This window comes from Podospora bellae-mahoneyi, chromosome 7, assembly GCF_035222275.1.
Source record: "Podospora bellae-mahoneyi strain CBS 112042 chromosome 7, whole genome shotgun sequence".
Classification (NCBI taxonomy): Eukaryota; Fungi; Ascomycota; class Sordariomycetes; order Sordariales; family Podosporaceae; genus Podospora; species Podospora bellae-mahoneyi.
In genome coordinates, this window is record NC_085886.1 from 3,642,295 (window position 1) to 3,660,352 (window position 18,058).

Sequence of the window (18,058 nt, forward strand, 5' to 3'; positions counted from 1 at the left end):
ATAGGTAGGTCGTTTAAGCTAATGTTGATATCAAAACAATAAAGGAGTTCACAAAAGCTTGGCTCCTTTTGACCCACACTTTCAAGCTCGCCCTGTCACACCAATTCTTCTTCCTGCACCACAACACCAGCTTTCGCAACTCCTCATCACCATCGCTTCGCCTCCTCTCAAACCAGTCAAAAGAGACGAGCTCATTTTGCAAAGCTCATTGTGATCCAAACTCTCTCGCGCCGCGCCCATTTGCAACATCACCACCAGCGATCAGTCGCATCACAAGATGGAGATCACCGGCAGAAATCAGGACGGGACTTGGTCAGACAGCGACCACACAAACTCAATCTCTCCCAGCGACATCGCTTCATTTGAAGATGCCGAAGCTCAGGCTCCCCCTCCTCTGGAGAATGAGAAATACTACGAAGCTGAACATCGTGGCGGGAAGTTACCCATTCGGCGATGAAGACTCGGAGTCCACACCATGGCTTGTCATGGAGGACGTCGAAAGACTTATGGGACCAATGCCACTGCGCTATCGTCCCCTGCTCACCAGCTGTGTTAGCGCCGGCAGAGAACCGAGCGAGCGACAGATAAATGACCCGTCCAAATACGCGACTTTCAATCGTCGGGAATCTCACGCCTCCACATACCATGGCGATCCCAACGGGATCAGAAACAGAATTTTTTTCAAACATGTGCTTCCTGGACGTGGGAGGAGTATTAGGAGCTCGCCAAACAGGACGAGATCTGGAGGAAAATAGGACGTCTTCCCAAGTACATCAAGGCAGCGGGGACTGGAGGTGAAACGATCTGGCGCCCAAGCCTACTACATGATCGCGAGGATGGCGAGGCTCTGTCGGGCCTGTTGCTATCCATCTTCAAATTTGAACCAACTGAGCGTGCGACTACCAAAACCCTACTGGCACATCTCTGGTTTACCACCGCTCTCGTGGTTCTGACAGCCAGTCAGCATCCCAGCAAGGATGGAACTATCTGGCTAGGGGGAAAGGGTTGATGTGGATCTTGGGTGGTTTGCTTGTTGGGGTGGTATCCTTTCGACTTCGCAATAGAGTTTTGGGCAATAGAAAAGGGGGGGGGATGAAGAGTGGGATAGGGGCATTATTTGTCATTGTGTTATCAGGAGTCACAAATCTGAAAGGGGAGTTCTTGGAGTTTGTATTGCTAGGCATGAGGCGAGATAATCGGTGGAGCAGGTGTCAAGGAATGGAATGAAAGGGAGTTGGTATCAATGGAAGCAGATGATGATGTTGCTTGGTCAGTTCGTTGAACCGCGGGATGTGAGATTTACATGAAATGAAAGCCCCTTAATACGCGAGACTTACAGTGCTTTCGCCTAAAGTGACAGCATACAATCTGTACAATACAGAAATCGGTAAAGGAATCAAATCAGCCGCAATCTTCTCAGGCCACAGACCTCTCTACATTTCATCGCATATTCAACAGTGGTAAGATGATATAACTAGCAAGTTAAGAAGTTGAATACATCTCCAGCAAGCGCAAAACACCTCAGGTATTTGGTCCTCTCTTGTATTTTGACATAGCCAAGCCAATAATCAGATGCTGAACGCCTAAAAAATCCAGGAAACAACTAGATTTCCACAAGACCGAGATAGCATGTAGGTGGCCAATAGACCTTGCATATGAAAATCCCGTTGGTCCGCCTCGTCGATTTCATGTTTTTTTTTTGGGGGGGGGGGTCTGACAGATGCCATTCCAGGGCAGCAAAAACAGACTGCCGGGCCTCCGGGGTGGGCAGCCAACAACAGCCATTGGTTGACCTCCTGTGCCGCCAAGATGGGAGAGGCACGGATAGCTACCGAAACTGGCAGCCACACGGGTCAGGTGCCGGCCGATGATGTTTTTTGGATGGGGGCTGAAGACGAGGACCGGAAAGCTGCATCGTGGGTGACGTTGGAGTGTCATGGAGGGTAATGATTCGGGGCGATCAACGGCCCTCCGTTCTGTTTCGTCTTTTGCTATGACGGGATTCTTTCGACGGACCTCAACATGTAGCAGACAGGCGGATAACAGGGAAATGCGATGTGAAGACTGGGGCCTGAAGAAGAGTGGGAATGTCCTAGCTACCTATTTATGGCGATGAACATTCGAGCCAACTCCTGTCCTGAGCTACATATAACTCATTCAAATGAAGACAAGAATCGCAAGCCAAAATGCATCTCACCATTGTTACACCTCTTTTGGCCTCTATCGTATTTTCCTGGGCACTAGCTGAAGACTTCAGCGGGCCTGGCCAAATTCGCACCCTCGATGTCCGCGAAAACAATCAAGATCTTGGTTGTTTGACCTCAAAAGGAAAATGGACCACGGTTGAGTCGCTCTGTGACGAGTTCAACGCTCAGCGCGTGGGAAGTAACAATGAATTCCGTCTCTCATCAACGGGGGGAGGTAGCTGCGGCATTGATGGGGTCACATTCAAGTGTGGAATCCAGAGTGGGATCTTTGGCGTACGTGACCGCTGCCTCTTGGTGGCTGGCGACCTGGAAGGAGCAAGAAAGCTAACAATATAACCAACAGACATGGGGTACTGAAGGGCCGGTTAGTGGAAGAGAAGTCGTGCGGTATGGGGCCTATGGACTGATGGAAGGGTCCGGGAACAGCCCGCCCGATGCGAAAGAGGAGGCAGTCGAAATTCACTTTTCGACAGGAAACGAGGGAGGAAAAGCGGTGTGGCTAGGCTGGAAGGCACTCTGAAGAGGTTGTGTGGTGTTGTTGAGTGTAATTAGAGATAGACCACGTTCAGTCCGGACGAACGCAATCGCTACCACATGTCAAAAAGGCTCGTGATAGGACCGCTGACTGACTATTCGCCCTTGAACGCCTTTTCCAGTCCCTCAATATCGAGCTTCTTCATCCCCATCATAGCCACTGATGCTCGTCCAGCTGCCGCCACATCCTCGCTGACTAGCATCTCCTTGAGCCTCTTGGGCACAACCTGCCACGACACGCCAAACTTGTCAGCCAGCCACCCGCACTCTTGCTTTGTGACATCTCCCCCCTCACTCAGCTTTCCCCAGTAATAGTCGACTTCTTTCTGATCGGCACAGTCAATCATGAAGGACACGGCGTGATTGAAGCTGACGTGACGCCCGCCATTCAGACCTGAGAAGCGGTGACCGTCAAGGTCAAACTCGACAAAGAGGATGGAACCGGGTTCCTGTCCATGAACTTCCTGGCCGGCCTCTGAATAGCGCTGGCTGTGTAGGATCTTGGAGTTGGGAAACACGGACGTGTAGAATTTGGCTGCTTCTTCAGCTTGAGTGTCGAACCAGAGGACAGTGGTGAGGGTGAGGTTGTCAGCGTGAGTGGTGAGCGACATTATGCAGACAAGTAACGAGGTATGGAAGAGACAGAGAGGCTTGTTGAACGGCTCGAGCCTAGAGGTCCGGGTAGGCGGCCAAGAAGGAAGGAGAGACCATCCTCGGGCAAACAACAGGTCGGGCAAGATGGCACATATTAAACATCATGGACAAAGAAGCCGGAGCGACTTCTTCCTGTCTTGTGGCTTGCGATTACCCCTCCAAGTCCTCAGGCAGCAACGCCAACTAGGGCATCGTGGCGCCTCCGATGACGCGCTCCCGACAAGCGACTCGTGAAACAGATCCATCTGGACGTGACGCGTAGTCACCTGATGTCGTCACCCATCACAGTTTTGTGCGGTTCGCAGGGGTCGGCATTTGTAGGGTTAGGGTCCTGGTAGACATCCCTGAGGCAGACATGATGACAACACAATTTCTTGAAGACGGGCAGGTTCAAAATGTCGACATATTAAGTAAGGGGTTGCTTGCCTTAAGTTACTTCTTTCATCTCTCAGGTCTTTTCTTTCTCGGTGTCCGCCGACTATTATTACCAGCCGCGTTGGGTGACATCTCGAATCCTACAAACCAACCATCCGCGCTATCAAACAAGCGATGATACCCTGCTATATAGATACCGAGTTCGTATTCTGGAGCTTCGCCACACCTCGTCGCATGAGAGTACAACTCAAATTAATGCCAATTGCTCGCCCAGACAGTTGCAGTCCATATCCATTTCATCAATGTCGCTTTACAACAAACTTCATCACATACACGCGCCGCCATGGCAGAGCCATCACCAGCAACGGTCGAGACACCCCCCGAAACAGCACCATCGGTGGCGGTCGCAAAAACAGACGTTTTCACCGAACCGCGCACCTCTGCACAGATCAGAAAAGAAAACAGAGCCACAAATCCGGATCGCGCTCCCTATCACCGCATCTGGAGTCTCTTCTCCCGAGGAATATTGTTGGTCTTCGAGCTCGCAGCCATAGGATACACCGCCTACGTACATGAGCTTGTCAATCGACCCGACTCACCTTTCGAGGGCGGCGTGAAGGACTTTGGTACAAGTTTTGCAGCTGTAGGTGGCGACCTTGAGTAGATGATAAGGTCTCAATGCTAACGCGTCAGGCAAAACAAGTTTGCAGTTGGTGTCGCCGTCAATCTCTCATGTGTCATTGCTTGTTTCATCGATAGATACGACGCCAGCGGGGCTGGGATTGCTGGCTTTTTGGACTTGATACCCGGCATTCTTGGTATCGTTGCCTTCTTGAGTGTCGCAGTAGCAGGATATGGTTACGGAGGAAGTGATTATTACGACAGAGTGGGCTACAGGGCGGAGAGAATGACTCTTGAGCAGCTGTCTCTGGCTGTTGGGTATGATTCCTTGTCGATTCTTTTTGATGCAATCACTGACGAGCAACATAGCATTCTGCACATTCTGTCTTGCTTTGGGGCCTGTGTTGGGTGCTGCATTGTTTGTACTAGGCCCAAAAGCACAACAGTAAAGTCTCGCCCTCAAGGTGACAAGGAAGTTTCATCAAAGGGAGGGGAGCCCAAAATTGCAGCTGCTGGTGTTTGATCATGAGCCAGATGATGCTATTGACAAGCAGTTATACATGATATAAGCACAAATATAGCACAGAAGTTTGGATATGAGGGGAGGTTCAACATTTCTTGATTTAAATAGTACTTTTTGACTCACCTAGGTACCTACATACCATCTCAACACAGATGTGTGCCCATTATCTCAAGCTTTCCATGGCTTTAAGCAGCGCCGCCCTGAGCGGCTCCAGTCTATTACCCTCCACCCAGGAATCGCTGCCTCTCCAGATGCTCTGCAACTTACATAGGATGACATGCGCCTCTTTCAAGATGCACTCATCATTCAAGAGCTCTTGGGAGTTCTCGAAAGCACAAGTCCCAGCAGCATGTTGCACAACTCTAATCACGAAGATGGCAGCGGAATCTGCTGGATTTAGGGGCCGGCCCAAGTCAGTCCAAGAGAAACCCACACCTCCATTGCTAAGCGCCAGGTTAATTCTAAGCTGAATGTCAGGGAAATGTGGGTCAAGTAGGTTGGGGGCTTGGTGAGCGAGAAGCTCGGAGGCGTAGTCAGCAAAGCAGGAGACGGCAAGGGCTGCTGCGGCTGGATTGGGGATGTTGAGCTCGCTCATCAAGAGCTGCCAGTAAGCCGGGACTTTGGTGTTAGAGTAAGGAGACATCTTTGGTGAGCTTTTTGTTGAAGGTTTCCTGTCTAGGTATATCTAGTGTTAGAGTGGAAAGAAGACGAGGCAGATGTTCACGCTGATACAACTCAGAGCTAAGGCGCGGTTTTATTTAATGGCTCCAAGGGCGCGATGCCTTGTTGTATGACAATGCCATTGTATTTCTAGATTGATTTCGAACAGAACAGACCAGTTGGGATGTCTTTGTTCCTTCCCTTTTGACACTGTTCAAACAATGTTCGACGTGGTCAACAAAGAAATACCAGATAGAAAGTTGAACTGGGATTCTCCTCGAACTCTCGGGTTTCAACCTCGCGATTCTCTCACGCTGTGGACAGAATAATGGGGACTTCTCTTTAGGGTGAAATCAAGGCAGGAAAAGATGACAGACCCGTCCTCGACTATCATTGATACCTCTTTAAAGTACTTTTAAAGACCTTTTGACTTTCTTTATCGATGTATCAAGTATCTTCTAATGCGTATCAACTATCTTTCAAGGCTTGCTGGTGATCTTCAATGGCCCTCATCTCAAAGTGATAGTGTCTATTATGTCTCCGCGACATGGCTGTCTAGTAGGTTCCCAGGGTGAGAAAGGTACCAGACCCCTCTCCCATTCGTTTCGTCTAGCCTATTCGGCCTTCTGAACAACAAACTTGGTGCAGTCATCCTGCGATCCCCGCTGCGCAATAGGCATGACCACTGGCTGATGGTTCCTAGCAGATATGATGGTGCATACGCGGTACACGCCCTCCAGCAAACCACCCGTTACCTCAGCCTGCAAACCGCCCTTCCCATTGCCTTCATCATCCACACCCTTAAAGTAGGCAAATTTAGTCGGGTCGGGAGGGTTGACAGAACGGAGACTTCCAATGTTCTGAATGGTGATGTGACAGTGCCCAATGATATCGCCGTTCTCATCGAGGTCTTGAGGGGCAGTGTAATATGCAACGCTGGGATTCACGAGAAATCCAGCCCTCAAATGGCGGGTTTGGATCGTGACATTGAACGTCTTTTGCGCAGGGATAATGTCACCCGGTTGCGGATGGGTGATGATGGACGTGATCATGTTAGACGAGGCCGGTATCTTCCCCATGGGTATGCCATTGCAGGATCCAGCCGAATTCTGACGGCCATTGGTGAGAGTTTGACCAACGCAGAAGTTGATAAAGTTGCTCGGATTTCTGCAGGGATCCGTTAGCCTTGCATCAAGAGTAAACATTGGACCAGGAGTGTCGTCTTACGTGTCCGATTTTGACAAGCCTGGTCGAATTCCCGTTGTTCCTTCCTCCAATCCGGTATACAAGCTTGCGCTCTGGACGGCTTTTGGAGAGAGACATGCTGGGCCGGGCTTTGGGTCATGCTTGGTTGAGCCGACAGTAACGGCTTTGACACTGCCAAAAAGTGCGAATGCCCCTATGACGAGTGTATGAGGTTTGACCATTTTGGGCTCCCTGTGAACTGACCTGGACAGTGTCAGATAGAATGGTTGTCGACACGGAGATCAAGGTCAACATCAAGCACAAATGCGACAGGAAAGTAGCTTCTCTTTAAGGAAGAAGAGAATGTGACTTTGGCGCTTACCTCAGAAGCATCCTATTCCAAGAACTGTTGATTGGGTGCCAAGGGAAATATAGTGTCTAAGACCGGTTAAAATCAATTTGCTGCCCTCAATGGGGAGACCGAGATGCTCCGGCTTCAAGTAGGTGGACGATGTCTACCAATGACAGATGATCATGCACTGAGTGAGGCGCAGGAATCAACCGATCGTCCTGACTGACATGAGCTTATTATAGTAGTGTATGCACAAACGAGGTAGCTGGCAGGCGGAGTCCACGCCCCAAGTACCAAACCTTTACAAAGGGCAAGGAACCGTCGCACCCCTTGCCACACGTCATGGACGAGAATGTACGCATTGCAAAACTGTCTGTACCACGCCCCCAATATAAGCCAAAGATTCTTCAGGGATAGGTACCTAGGTAAGTAGGTGGCTAACGTGGCACAAGATACCTACCTACCTACCTAGTTAATATACCTAACCTCAAGCTATAGCAGGTAACTAGTCTATTGTCCACCTAGAGAACCTAGTGGAGGCTGAATGTATCACCCATTCTACTACCCCATAGAATTGACCATTTCGTCCATGGCGTGTATATCTACATCGTGATTCCCTCGATCTTCCCTAGAATCCTCTCAACGAACTTTATCCCGACCACGATCAGATCCTGTTTGTTATGTGTGACGTCCGAGCTGCCGAACTCATTATTGCCATCATCCAAACAGGTAAGACAATCCACCACAATCTCTGTATACAACCGCCCCATGCGCTGCGGGAGGGTCTGTTTTGCCAGCAAGACAAGATCCTCTTTGATCCATGACGTGGATCCTGGTAAATGGGCATGTTCAAAGTCCCGATTGCTCAGATGCTTTCTCAGCTGCAGTGAATATCCAGGAACAGGAGTTGGGACCGATGATGACGAATTAGCGTAATTGGGGTGATGATAAGGTTGACGAGGTCGAGCTACTGGTGGACGGGTACCAGACCAAAGACCGCCATAATCCAATCTCAAGAAGGCACACACCCAGGCTATATATATCGTGCTGCATAACATATCTCTCCAAAATGCAAAGTCCCTGTCGTGCTGGATGCCGGTAAAGGTTCCGATACCAGGCTGTGTCGCCGAGGCGGTTCGTCTCCATGTTGATGCTTCGAAATTGCGAGAAGCCGACAAGAAAAGCCTGACCCAGTTCCAGAGGTCGCAGAGAAGCAAGAGCTGTTGGGAACAGCAGAATATTGTCCGGACGAATATTCTTGTGTACCAAGTCGCAGGTGTGCACGAAGCTGACAGAACGAACAAGCTGTTTTGCCAGTACGATGACCGAACTGAGACAAACAGGTCTTTGCTCAAGTAAGAGACTGCGAAGGGTTGTAGGCGGCTTGAGAGGGTCTGCCTGGGCCGGAGTATGATACACAATCTGGGGGCCGGGGGGAAAGGTCTTGTTGTCGTCAATAATCTCTAAGAGACCCTTGCAGCGTAGAAGGCCAAATATGCTTGGGTCAACGCTCTGGAGTCTCCTGCATAGTTGATAGGCATCCGATGTAGTGTTTGTGTTGGTATTTGGGGCAGTACCAAGGCCTTCCATGACATACAGACTTTGAGATTTCGGTCGGGCCACAACGTTGACGCTTGAAAAAGGAATGCTGGTTGCTGTGGTAAAGTCCCATCCTGTCTCATCCATGACGATGCTATTCGCGCTTCTGATATCGGTGTTGATCGTGTAATCGATGGCCTTTCTTAACGCAAACATGTGATCCAGAGGGCTTGCGGGAGATTGTTTGTGTGGTAGCTGTCGGGATCTATCTTGTCCTAACTGCTGCAGTGCCGGGTCCAAGACCTTGCCGCCGATGAGCATAATCGTATACCACGATGGATCGAACAGACTTTGCCAGCACTGTAACTCCGTCATCAACGCATCCAACCCTCTTTTGGCCACAGCATATCTCCACCTGTCAAGCTGAAGCATTCTGGTCAGCACATGTCCCTGTCCAGTACTTGTGGAGGCGACTATCGATGAAGCCGCTGCTTCGAGCTGAGATACCGCCTGTAGCAGAGTTCCGTGTAGTCTTTGGAGAAGATCAAAATGACATTGTGCAAGTTCTTCAGTCAGATGATCTTTGATCCCGCGGAGGAAAACGAGCTGTATCTCAAGTTTCGTCCAAATTGTTTCGAGTAAAAGCACCTGATCACAGAGATCTTTCTTCGCAGTCCTGAAAGCTTGGCAGATGCGCAAGGTCTTGTTGGCAAGCTTGATGCAAATGTCGACGACGCTGACAACTGCGAGAGCGAGTTCTGCGGACATGGTTCTTTGCAGTTCTGTGGACCAGGTGACGCGATTTGTGAGGTTGTTGTAAGGTATGTTGTATCAGATGGTAAGGTGGTGATGAAAAAATGCGGTCTGCGTCGGCTGGTTTTGGCGTGGCGCAGCTCGGGGAAAGGCGTCGTAGACAAAATAATAGACAATGGAGCTATTCCGAAAGATGCTAACCAGAAACACCATGGATGTCTTCAACAGCTGTTGTAATATACTATATCAAGCACCTTTAAAGGAGCTGAAAGGGTATGTGGACTGCCCTTGCAGGCATATCACTTGCCATGGTATCTAGGTGAGTAGGTATCTTTAAAGACCTATTAACTACGTTCAAAAGTCTGTGAACTATCTTCAAATCCTCATCCAAAGTACAGATTCCATTTCTTTTGTCCACGACGTATTCAGGGGTCGGCTGACCGCTGCCTGGCCGCCGCTTGCATGTGGCCAAGCAAGCCACAGCGCCATAGCTCGTTTCTGGACGCGCGCTGAAGACAGGGGTCGCGCTGAAAACTAAAAACGCGCTCAAATCCAAGGCATGAATATGGATGTTAAATACTGCCATCGTTCCTCACTGTCGTATCACTTAGAGCCTGACTTACCCATATATGAGGTAGTTTGGATGCTGTGACCATGGCTGAAGGTATATCCGAGTTGGTTAATTCCTCTCGGCTGGTGACAGAGTTTTACCTCCCGACATTTGTTGTCCACCATCTTGAAACTATTAATGAAATCTGGGATCTGAGAGAAGAAATTGGCTATGGAGGATCTGGCGTGGTGCGAAAAGAGGAGCGTCGAGTTCACTCCAGTGGAGAGAAATATCAGGGTCCAATGGTACGAGCCGTGAAACAAATGAGAAAGGTTCCTCAAAACCCAGACCAAGGACAGTGGAATTATAGAGCCGAGTTGGAAGCAGTGGTGAAGTTCTCACAGCCAGAGGTATGCAAGCACGTGTGGTGGAAATATCCAATGAAAGTTAACATTCAGCAACTTGCTAGTATGACCCTTTCTTTGTGCGCACCTTTGGGTGGTTCGAAAACCAAGAATCTGTGTTTCTGGCCATGGAATATCTTCCATCCGGTGACCTAGAGAGATTCAGAAGGTCCTCGCCTCCGCTTTCCGAATCTGACACAAGCCTGATCGTGTGGCAGCTGATTCAAGGTGTGCGACACATGCACGATGCTGGGTTTGCGCATCGGGACTTGAAGCCAGGGGTAAGTGGTGATACTACGTGTTCTTCATGTCCTCGACCATGTCACATGTGTCCCAATACAGTCAGTCGTTATTGCCTGTAAATACCTAGCTCACATCGTCATACCCAGAATATACTCATTGCCTCAACATCCCCGATGTGGCACGTCAAAATCGCCGACTTTGGAATCAGCAAGCAAGCTATGCAGGGTGTAACACGCTTTCACACCATGCGAATCTTCGGGACCTTGGGATATATGGCACCCGAGGTATTGGGTTACTATGCCAACAACACCGGAACCAACAATACTACGATTGCATACACTATGTCGGTCGATATTTGGGCCGTTGGTGTAATTGCAATGACCTTGCTGCTTGGGCGCAATATCTTTCCTTTGCCGGGCGACTACGCCAAATATGTCTTTGGACAACGGGCTCTTGAATTTACCCGTGGTCAAGGTGAGGTTCTGACAGACGATTGCCAGGACTTTATCGCGGCCCTTCTTGCAGCGGATCCAATACTTCGGCCGACTGCTGCTGCTGCCCTCGCCCACCCTTGGTTAATGCAGGCCACCGTAGCAACTGAACCTTCTCCAGTAAGAGAGATCCCGGACTCGGAAGCAGACTCAGACGAGGACTCCGCTCCATCTGATTCACTACAGCCTTCCACAAAGAATCCGTGGGCGACAATCGGCAGTAGAACTTGGCCGAGCAAAGGATCGAAGACATACAGCGACGCGCTCCTGACGAAGTTCAAGTACCTCTGGCTTGATATTATTCTTCTATCTCCCAAGTTCCATACTATTGAGTTCGAGAAGGTTTGTCTCTCTCCTTGTCCATTGGCCAGCCAATGGCACGATTTAACGGCGTCCTTCTTCACCTTAGACTCGGTTTTATGTTCTACGCTCCGATAACGCCACAGATATTGAGACAAGCGCTGCTCAGAGCGTGTGGACTTCTAGTCAGCGTGTCAACAAGATCCTTGACAAAGGATACCGGACATCCGCAGGCCATGTGGTTCTATTCTTCTCCGTGATTGGTAGGTAAGTAATCGTTTCACATGATTCAAATTACCTAATACTGGTGGAGGTAGGCAAGGTATTTTATCAAGACATGAAGCTGACACACACTGCACCAGTCGGCGGTTCTGTGGAGTAGCACAGATGACCAGCGCACTGGATTGGGAGAATACTGACCCCCATTGGGTTGAGGATGTCTGGCAGGGACGGTTCACCTTGGCCTGGCTCAGTCATACAGAGCTCTCATTTGACCTTGTCAGCCATGTCCCGGTAAAGGAGACCACACCGGGTTTCAGAGCTATCGCTTGTTACGATGGCACTGAGATCTCACCTGGATCCGCATATGAATTATTGAGAGTTTTTTCGGCGGCGGAAAGACGGTGATCGTGGACTTGAGTTTATCGGGATCCCACATCAAGGTGCCTGGGTATCTAGGTAAGATATCTGGGTGGCCTTTGCTCTGCGATCGGGGTCAGAGAGTTGCTAGATCCTGGTATCATTCCATTGGGTCAGATTGGTTACATTATCTTATCAACCAGGACGAGGACTCCTACCTAAGTGCCGCCGAGAGGCCGGCCAACACAGAAGGACACGGTCACCGCGAGGGACCTTGATGGGGTAGTAACATTCTCAGGTACTTGTATATTCATGGCCAAAAACACTATCCTTCTCAACCGACAAGTAGACTCTTGTCAAATTAAAGGACTACAGCCAGACTTCGTGAAACAAACACCGGTTTCTCTCACCCATCTCCATTCATCCCTCGCCTTAAATCCACTGATAAACGCTGAGTTTGCTTGAACCACCGCAAGTCTCGGTGGGAGCACCAGTGCAGGCCAAATCACAATCCGTGTCTTCGAGTTGGACGCTCAAAGCATCTAGCTCATGGCCACAAAAGCATTCAGCCATGTATTGCAGTCCAAAGAAGACAAATCCAGAGTTGAGACAGTAATCCGCACAGCGTTCGATTGTCATGGCCGCAGGGGAGAAGCCAAAACCTCCAACAAGAGCCCGATCGGGGGCGGGGAGCTCGCTAAAGCATCCTTGGTACACTGGGGCGGAGACCTCAGGGTGAGGATAAGGCGTATGTGGAGGGGCCTCCTCAGAACTGCCCCAGAGAGAGATGCGGTTTGGACCTCCGCATGTCTGACCGGCGTCTCCAGTGCATTGCATGGAGCAATCTTCCGGGAAGGTAGGGAAGGAACCTGTGTCAAGAGAGTTGCCACAGTAGCTGTGAGACTTGTTAGATACCGAATGATACGGAAACGGGGAGAGCTTCTTTGACTTACCACTCGCCTCCATATTCTAGTCCCCAGAGGGTGAAGTTACGGGTGGGATCGGTGCAGTATGTCTCGCAAGCCTCCACGGTCATCGCCTCGAAGTCCGCGGTGCTCGCGCCGGTCAAAGCCCGAGTGGGAATTTCCGTATAGCAGCCGTAGAAAGTTTGCCCGACGACGGCGCGGACGAGGGCGGCAAGAGCGAGAACGGAGTACATCTTGATCGGTTGGAAAAAATCTTTGGTTGAGATTGTAGAGGATGTGGTGACTGATGATGGGGGGAGAGATCAGAACGACAACATCGAGGGTGGTCGTCTTACTTATAGACTTCGAGGCATCACCCTCTTTGCTTCTTCATGGTTGTGGATATATTGTTGACTGAATGCGTCCCGTCTGGCCTATCTTCTGTGTCCCCAACACCATTGACTCGATACCACTCTGCATTGGTACTCTCCCAAGAAGGTAAACACGGAGTGCACCTGCCTGATCGCATCTCGACGAGCCTCGAACGCCCGGCTAACGACAAAATGTCTGGCATGCAGAAAAGACAATATCACATGCAGCCCAAAAGAAATATACATGCAAGTGGACCCCTGAATCCTTCGTACGATCCGTGGATCGAAATAGCCTCATGTCTCGTCAAGACATCGCCAAGACCTTTGAGATTGTGTAACCAATGCTGATGGGAAAATCGTGACATGAAGGTAACTAGGCAAGGTACCTACCGACGTAGATAATTGACTGCGGTTCTTGATAGAAGTGTGCCCATAGTTTTGTATAATCCTTCATTGCACTCAAGGCTGGCGCTCAGTCATTACATACCTGGAAAACCAGATCTTCAACGGCGAGGGATGCGGATCGTTCCGTTCCCCGAGGTCCCTGAGCTTGCAAGGGTCTAAAGCAGAAAGCTGCATATGCCAGCCCTCGGATTACCCCCCTGTACCTAGTTAGTAGGTACTTTTCTGCTTCTTACGCTCACCGATTTTCCACAACAAACGCCGAGTTGCGAAGATGGACTCACGCCGGGCGCCGGCAGGGAATATAATTCAATAGAGTGTCAGCCACTTGCCCAAGTTCTTTGACCGGACAAGTTCCGCCAGCAGGAAAAAAACAGTAAAGTAAGCGTGGCCAGAAGGGGGCGTGCTGCATTCACTGTTGCACAACATAGCCCAGAAATTGTTGGAGCCAGGACTCTTTGAACAGTGTCTAGAAGTTGCTTCGGTCAACGGGTTCGCCTCCAAAGATAGACAAGAGAGAGTAGCGTCGGTGTCACGTTAGGTGGATGCGATGAGACCCTGATGCAGATCGATTGTGATGTGAGGCTCCCCCATGCACACACATCCTTTGTAGCTGCAATATGTGAACCGCGGTTGCGGGATTGTTTTCCGCGCCATTCAGCGGTCAACGCCTGCAGGCGTGACATGGCCGATGCCAAACCGTCGGGGGTTTTACCTATTACCCGTTTCTTTTTTATTACACACGATCTGATCTCCGTCCATGCATGTCTCAATGGGCCCCTGGTTCCCTATTCTGTGGGGTTGTTCTGCCAGGTCTTGCCGCCCCCTGAAGAGGCTGATGGCCTAGACGACAGCTTGCCAGGGGCATGAATGCTACCCGAGTAACTAAGAAAACCTAAGCGGGAAGGTGACGGTTCTTGAATAACACCCCGGGGAGGTAGGCCAAGCAAAATAAACGGTCTGGACGCAAAAGCTGAACAAATGATCTCCACTGAGTACTACATGACTTGACACCCAGTCTCTATTGTCAGACCACCCCGCCTGCGGTAGAGTTGGACTTCTCAGGTTGTAGTCACAGTGCAGTTGCATATTTGGCTGCAGAGCTATATCTGCAGGATACCAATATCGAGCAGAGATTTCGATGGGATCCTCATCCGACTCGGCCGTGATTAGGAAATGCTGCGAGAGAGGACGCACGGCACCCAACGGGTATCATACACTTGCCAGACTTGCAGAGCACCATTTCATCCCGCTGTACCCTTTGATGAGGGATAGAATATCAACCTGTACAGTCTGCGTAAGAAGGAAATTCATCGGGACTGACGACAGCCTTTGCGTTCAAGTTGCAAAGCAGATGGAATTTATGAACGCTCCTGCGAAAGGGCATCAGATGTTCCGGTAACATGGATCCTGTTCCAGTCACGACGGCCAGAGGATTACCTTAGCTTTGCCGCTGCCACAGTGCCACACCGGCCCAGTCTCACCAGATGCAAAGTTCTAGCCAACTTCCAATGGTGGCTGTATTGAGTCCAATATGGACGCTGTGTGGCTAGCTGACAGGCCCAATTGACCTTTGAAGCTGACACAGAGTCTACTAGATCTATTCATTATGTATGACCCTGAATCGACTTGAAGCTCATCGGTAATTACTCACGGATTCCCACCTTCACTGATGACAAGACTTTCTTCACCTAGCCACATACGCCATTTCACAGCCATTCTCATCACCATGCTGCCTATTCACTCACTTGAATCTTGAAACGACTTTCTGACATAGACACTGGTCCCACGCCTTCAAAGCCCTGATATCAAATAGACTGTGGGTGTGTAGTAGCCGCTAATCCTACACAAACACGCACATGGATGACCAAGTACCAATTTCCACTACAGAGCAGACGTCATCGTCTCGGTACAGGCTGCCATGCCATCTCCCGGACTGATATATAACGTTCCTACCGATGTTGCACTCCAATGGCCACCACAGCTATGGGTACCTCCCCCAAGCTGACTCAAAACCAGGTCCCAACAACCTACTCAGGTATCCGGTTGTAGTCAGGATCCTACTGGTTCAATTCGATCATCTCAACAGTGGTACAAGATCCCTACTTATATTACAGACCCTGGCCAATAGGCGACCTAATCTCTGGTGATGGTGTGATTTGTGGCTTGACGGTTTTTGTGGGGTGCCTACCATGTGCATCGACTCTAGATTAACGACATGTTTCCAGAAAGGCTAGCGATGTTTGGCATATATAAAGACAATACTCCAAATTCGAAAACATCTTTCTGCGAGAGGTTCTATTTACATTGCTGTCTGTCTACCTATTCAGCCTCCTCACATTAACGCCAATCCAATGGGTTGCATTGTGTCACCGCTGAGCAGAGCTAGTGTCTATATGATTGGGACGAGCAGTATTTCTGCTGATGGTTGGGATTAGTGGTGTCCTTGTGAAGCAGCTCACCACGAGGATTGACATACCTTATCGACCATAGTTGGGCATTCATTTTCTGCAGCAGCATTTCTTCGCACCAAGGCCTTTGCAGCCGTCCCCGGTCATGTGGGAGAAGAGCTTGTCTTCACACCATGCCTCGCATCTGCCTGACCAAAACACAGAGCAAATACTTGGGCTTTTGCAGGTAGCTCTGGTCTCAAGCTGGGCTGCCTCTATCTCGGAATAAGGGGCGGCAAGGACGCCGGCAACAGCGGTGAGGATAAGGTAGAGGGTGGTGGTCTTCATGTTCGAATAGTCGAGGCGTAGACTAAGGTAGGATGTTGCACCTGTGCTGTATCTGGAGATACTGGGTTTGTAGGACAGGATGGGTCACAGGGAAGATGCCTACCTATTTATCTTGATGTACGCAGGAAGATCGCAAGTGTTCCCTATCCTGTAACCCCACGGGCAGCATTGGGCTTGCCGAGCTCGGAAGAGGGTATTATCAGGCCATGATCTGAGTACATGCCACGGAAATCGAGCCGAATCGGAGTACGATGAGATGGTGTAGAGTTACAACGTCCCAAGTAGCTGGCTTGGGTGTCTTTGGTGGCTTGGCGATGTCACTTTCGGCTGGAGTTTGGGACCGCGATCCTACTTCGTCCGCAGAGCGCCATGATATTTTCGCCTAACTCTTCTTTCTATGGTAAAGCACCGTACCTCAAGCGACCTTCTCTTGTCTTCCAGATCCACCGCACTGTCTGTAGCCCGGCAATAGCGCTTCCGCATTACGTACACTGAACAGGCCTCTCTCAAGACATATTTCTGACCAAGATGTCGGCAAGAGTACCATGACTTGCTACTGTAACCGTCGAACTTAACCCCTAGTCCCCCACAGGGTCGGCGCTGGTAGCTCTCGGACCTACTCGGGGTTCAAGATACAGCCTTACATCATCATGCTTCCACCTGCCATCATCAGTTGCTGGATCCTCGCACCAGCCCCGCTCGCCACTCCGGGCGCGTGCCCATACACAGACTCGCAGAACATACGCATCTGCATAGGAAGAAACCTGTCGCCATCATGGTCGATAATATCTGATTTCTCGACGGCCGAACGCAGGCTGGACCATCCACCCGAGGATCCCAACTCAATGCATGCCTTGGCCTTCTCCTCATTCCACCACGCCGGCAGCAATTCAGACTTGCTCTCAACGTTCTTTAGGAAACGGCGAAAAGGTTCGATGGAGTTCCTGGCGCCACCGTAGAGGCCATCCTCATCGGCGTCTCCTTCAAATTTGGATTGGTCATCTGCGCGGAGGCGGTATACATCGACGAGTAGTTTGTAGATTTCTTTTTCCTGGCGGCCATGTAGCCAGGAACCTTGGTTGAGTTGGCCGAAGGAGTTGTTACCCTCCATGTGAGGCTGGGAATGCATGCTGTTGGCAAAGGGGCGTCCTTCGGCCCCGGGCTGGCCTGGCTTGCCGCAGATCTTTTTGTGAGCTTTTCAGTCCTGTTTTTGGCGCTCGCGGGAATAATATTCGGTGAGTGTACACTTGGCACACCGCTTCAGGGGGACCTCGGAGGCTGACTTGCTGCAAGTGGTGCAGGAGGACATTGTGAGTTGAGCGAGGTCTGGTGGGTGACTTCCGAAAGTCTTGGTTGGGGAAGTGTTTTGGGGAACTTGAAAGGAAAGAGAGAGAGAGAGAGATCCGGACCGTGGGGCATTCACGGGGGAAATAGTTGAGAGGATCCGAAAGGCCCCACAATGTACGGTCATGTTTCTTTTCTTTTTGCGGACTTTTCATAGGTGGAAAGTCACCATGAAGGCACACGACGCACGTCACGCACCTTATCACACTGTTCCAAGTTCATTCGGACGACGGCAGGGAGCTGAACCTGACCAGGGTTATGAGAGATCCTCGGGCAAGCATGTTACAGCCCGAGCCACAACATAGTTGGTATATAAAAGTAAGTCAAC

General features: G+C 50.3%; 8 protein-coding genes across 8 annotated transcripts; 3 read left to right on the plus strand and 5 right to left on the minus strand.

Annotated features, from left to right (window-relative positions):
- The first annotated feature begins 1,994 nt into the window (after positions 1–1,994).
- Positions 1,995–2,816, plus strand: QC761_701030 (uncharacterized protein). Its single transcript, XM_062881696.1, has 2 exons — positions 1,995–2,480; positions 2,551–2,816. The coding sequence occupies exons 1-2, from the start codon at positions 2,187–2,189 to the stop codon at positions 2,725–2,727; spliced, it is 471 nt and encodes a 156-aa protein (XP_062728852.1). The 5' UTR covers positions 1,995–2,186; the 3' UTR covers positions 2,728–2,816.
- QC761_701020 (uncharacterized protein) lies at positions 2,745–3,781 on the minus strand. The gene is made up of 2 exons (XM_062881695.1): positions 3,550–3,781; positions 2,745–3,453 (listed from the first exon to the last, which is right to left on the minus strand). Exons 1-2 carry the CDS (start codon positions 3,638–3,640, stop codon positions 2,837–2,839), a joined length of 708 nt encoding a protein of 235 aa, XP_062728853.1. The 5' UTR covers positions 3,641–3,781; the 3' UTR covers positions 2,745–2,836.
- Positions 3,782–3,784: 3 nt separating this feature from the next.
- QC761_701010 (uncharacterized protein) lies at positions 3,785–5,080 on the plus strand. Its single transcript, XM_062881694.1, has 3 exons — positions 3,785–4,413; positions 4,474–4,709; positions 4,761–5,080. The coding sequence occupies exons 1-3, from the start codon at positions 4,114–4,116 to the stop codon at positions 4,912–4,914; spliced, it is 690 nt and encodes a 229-aa protein (XP_062728854.1). The 5' UTR covers positions 3,785–4,113; the 3' UTR covers positions 4,915–5,080.
- An 899-nt stretch (positions 5,081–5,979) lies between these two features.
- Positions 5,980–9,418, minus strand: QC761_0112840 (uncharacterized protein; the record flags this gene model as incomplete). Its single annotated transcript, XM_062873242.1, has 3 exons — positions 5,980–6,741; positions 6,802–7,023; positions 8,226–9,418. 3 exons carry the CDS (start codon positions 9,416–9,418, stop codon positions 6,189–6,191), a joined length of 1,968 nt encoding a protein of 655 aa, XP_062728855.1. The 3' UTR covers positions 5,980–6,188.
- Positions 9,419–10,057: 639 nt separating this feature from the next.
- Positions 10,058–12,018, plus strand: QC761_700980 (uncharacterized protein; the record flags this gene model as incomplete). The annotated part of the gene is made up of 5 exons (XM_062881693.1): positions 10,058–10,375; positions 10,423–10,638; positions 10,747–11,433; positions 11,501–11,658; positions 11,754–12,018. 5 exons carry the CDS (start codon positions 10,058–10,060, stop codon positions 12,016–12,018), a joined length of 1,644 nt encoding a protein of 547 aa, XP_062728856.1.
- Positions 12,019–12,188: 170 nt separating this feature from the next.
- QC761_700970 (uncharacterized protein) lies at positions 12,189–13,780 on the minus strand. The gene is made up of 2 exons (XM_062881692.1): positions 12,924–13,780; positions 12,189–12,865 (listed from the first exon to the last, which is right to left on the minus strand). Exons 1-2 carry the CDS (start codon positions 13,127–13,129, stop codon positions 12,403–12,405), a joined length of 669 nt encoding a protein of 222 aa, XP_062728857.1. The 5' UTR covers positions 13,130–13,780; the 3' UTR covers positions 12,189–12,402.
- A 2,369-nt stretch (positions 13,781–16,149) lies between these two features.
- On the minus strand, positions 16,150–16,386 carry QC761_0112870 (uncharacterized protein; the record flags this gene model as incomplete). Its single annotated transcript, XM_062873243.1, has 1 exon — positions 16,150–16,386. The coding sequence occupies one exon, from the start codon at positions 16,384–16,386 to the stop codon at positions 16,150–16,152; it is 237 nt and encodes a 78-aa protein (XP_062728858.1).
- A 640-nt stretch (positions 16,387–17,026) lies between these two features.
- Positions 17,027–17,515, minus strand: QC761_700960 (uncharacterized protein; the record flags this gene model as incomplete). Its single annotated transcript, XM_062881691.1, has 1 exon — positions 17,027–17,515. The coding sequence occupies one exon, from the start codon at positions 17,513–17,515 to the stop codon at positions 17,027–17,029; it is 489 nt and encodes a 162-aa protein (XP_062728859.1).
- Positions 17,516–18,058: the final 543 nt, after the last annotated feature.

Bases quoted from the DNA above. Each gene is read 5' to 3' on its own strand.
- QC761_701030 (XM_062881696.1), top strand. From the start codon at position 2,187: ATGCATCTCACCATTGTTACACCTCTTTTGGCCTCTATCGTATTTTCC. The intron at 2,481-2,550 runs GTACGTGACCGC...TATAACCAACAG, and splicing joins TCCAGAGTGGGATCTTTGGC to ACATGGGGTACTGAAGGGCC.
- QC761_701020 (XM_062881695.1), bottom strand. From the start codon at position 3,640: ATGGATCTGTTTCACGAGTCGCTTGTCGGGAGCGCGTCATCGGAGGCG. The intron at 3,454-3,549 runs GTAATCGCAAGC...TGTTTGCCCGAG, and splicing joins CTGCCTGAGGACTTGGAGGG to GATGGTCTCTCCTTCCTTCT.
- QC761_701010 (XM_062881694.1), top strand. From the start codon at position 4,114: ATGGCAGAGCCATCACCAGCAACGGTCGAGACACCCCCCGAAACAGCA. The intron at 4,414-4,473 runs GTAGGTGGCGAC...AGGCAAAACAAG, and splicing joins TTGGTACAAGTTTTGCAGCT to TTTGCAGTTGGTGTCGCCGT. The intron at 4,710-4,760 runs GTATGATTCCTT...CGAGCAACATAG, and splicing joins CAGCTGTCTCTGGCTGTTGG to CATTCTGCACATTCTGTCTT.
- QC761_700970 (XM_062881692.1), bottom strand. From the start codon at position 13,129: ATGTACTCCGTTCTCGCTCTTGCCGCCCTCGTCCGCGCCGTCGTCGGG. The intron at 12,866-12,923 runs GTAAGTCAAAGA...CAAGTCTCACAG, and splicing joins CTAGAATATGGAGGCGAGTG to CTACTGTGGCAACTCTCTTG.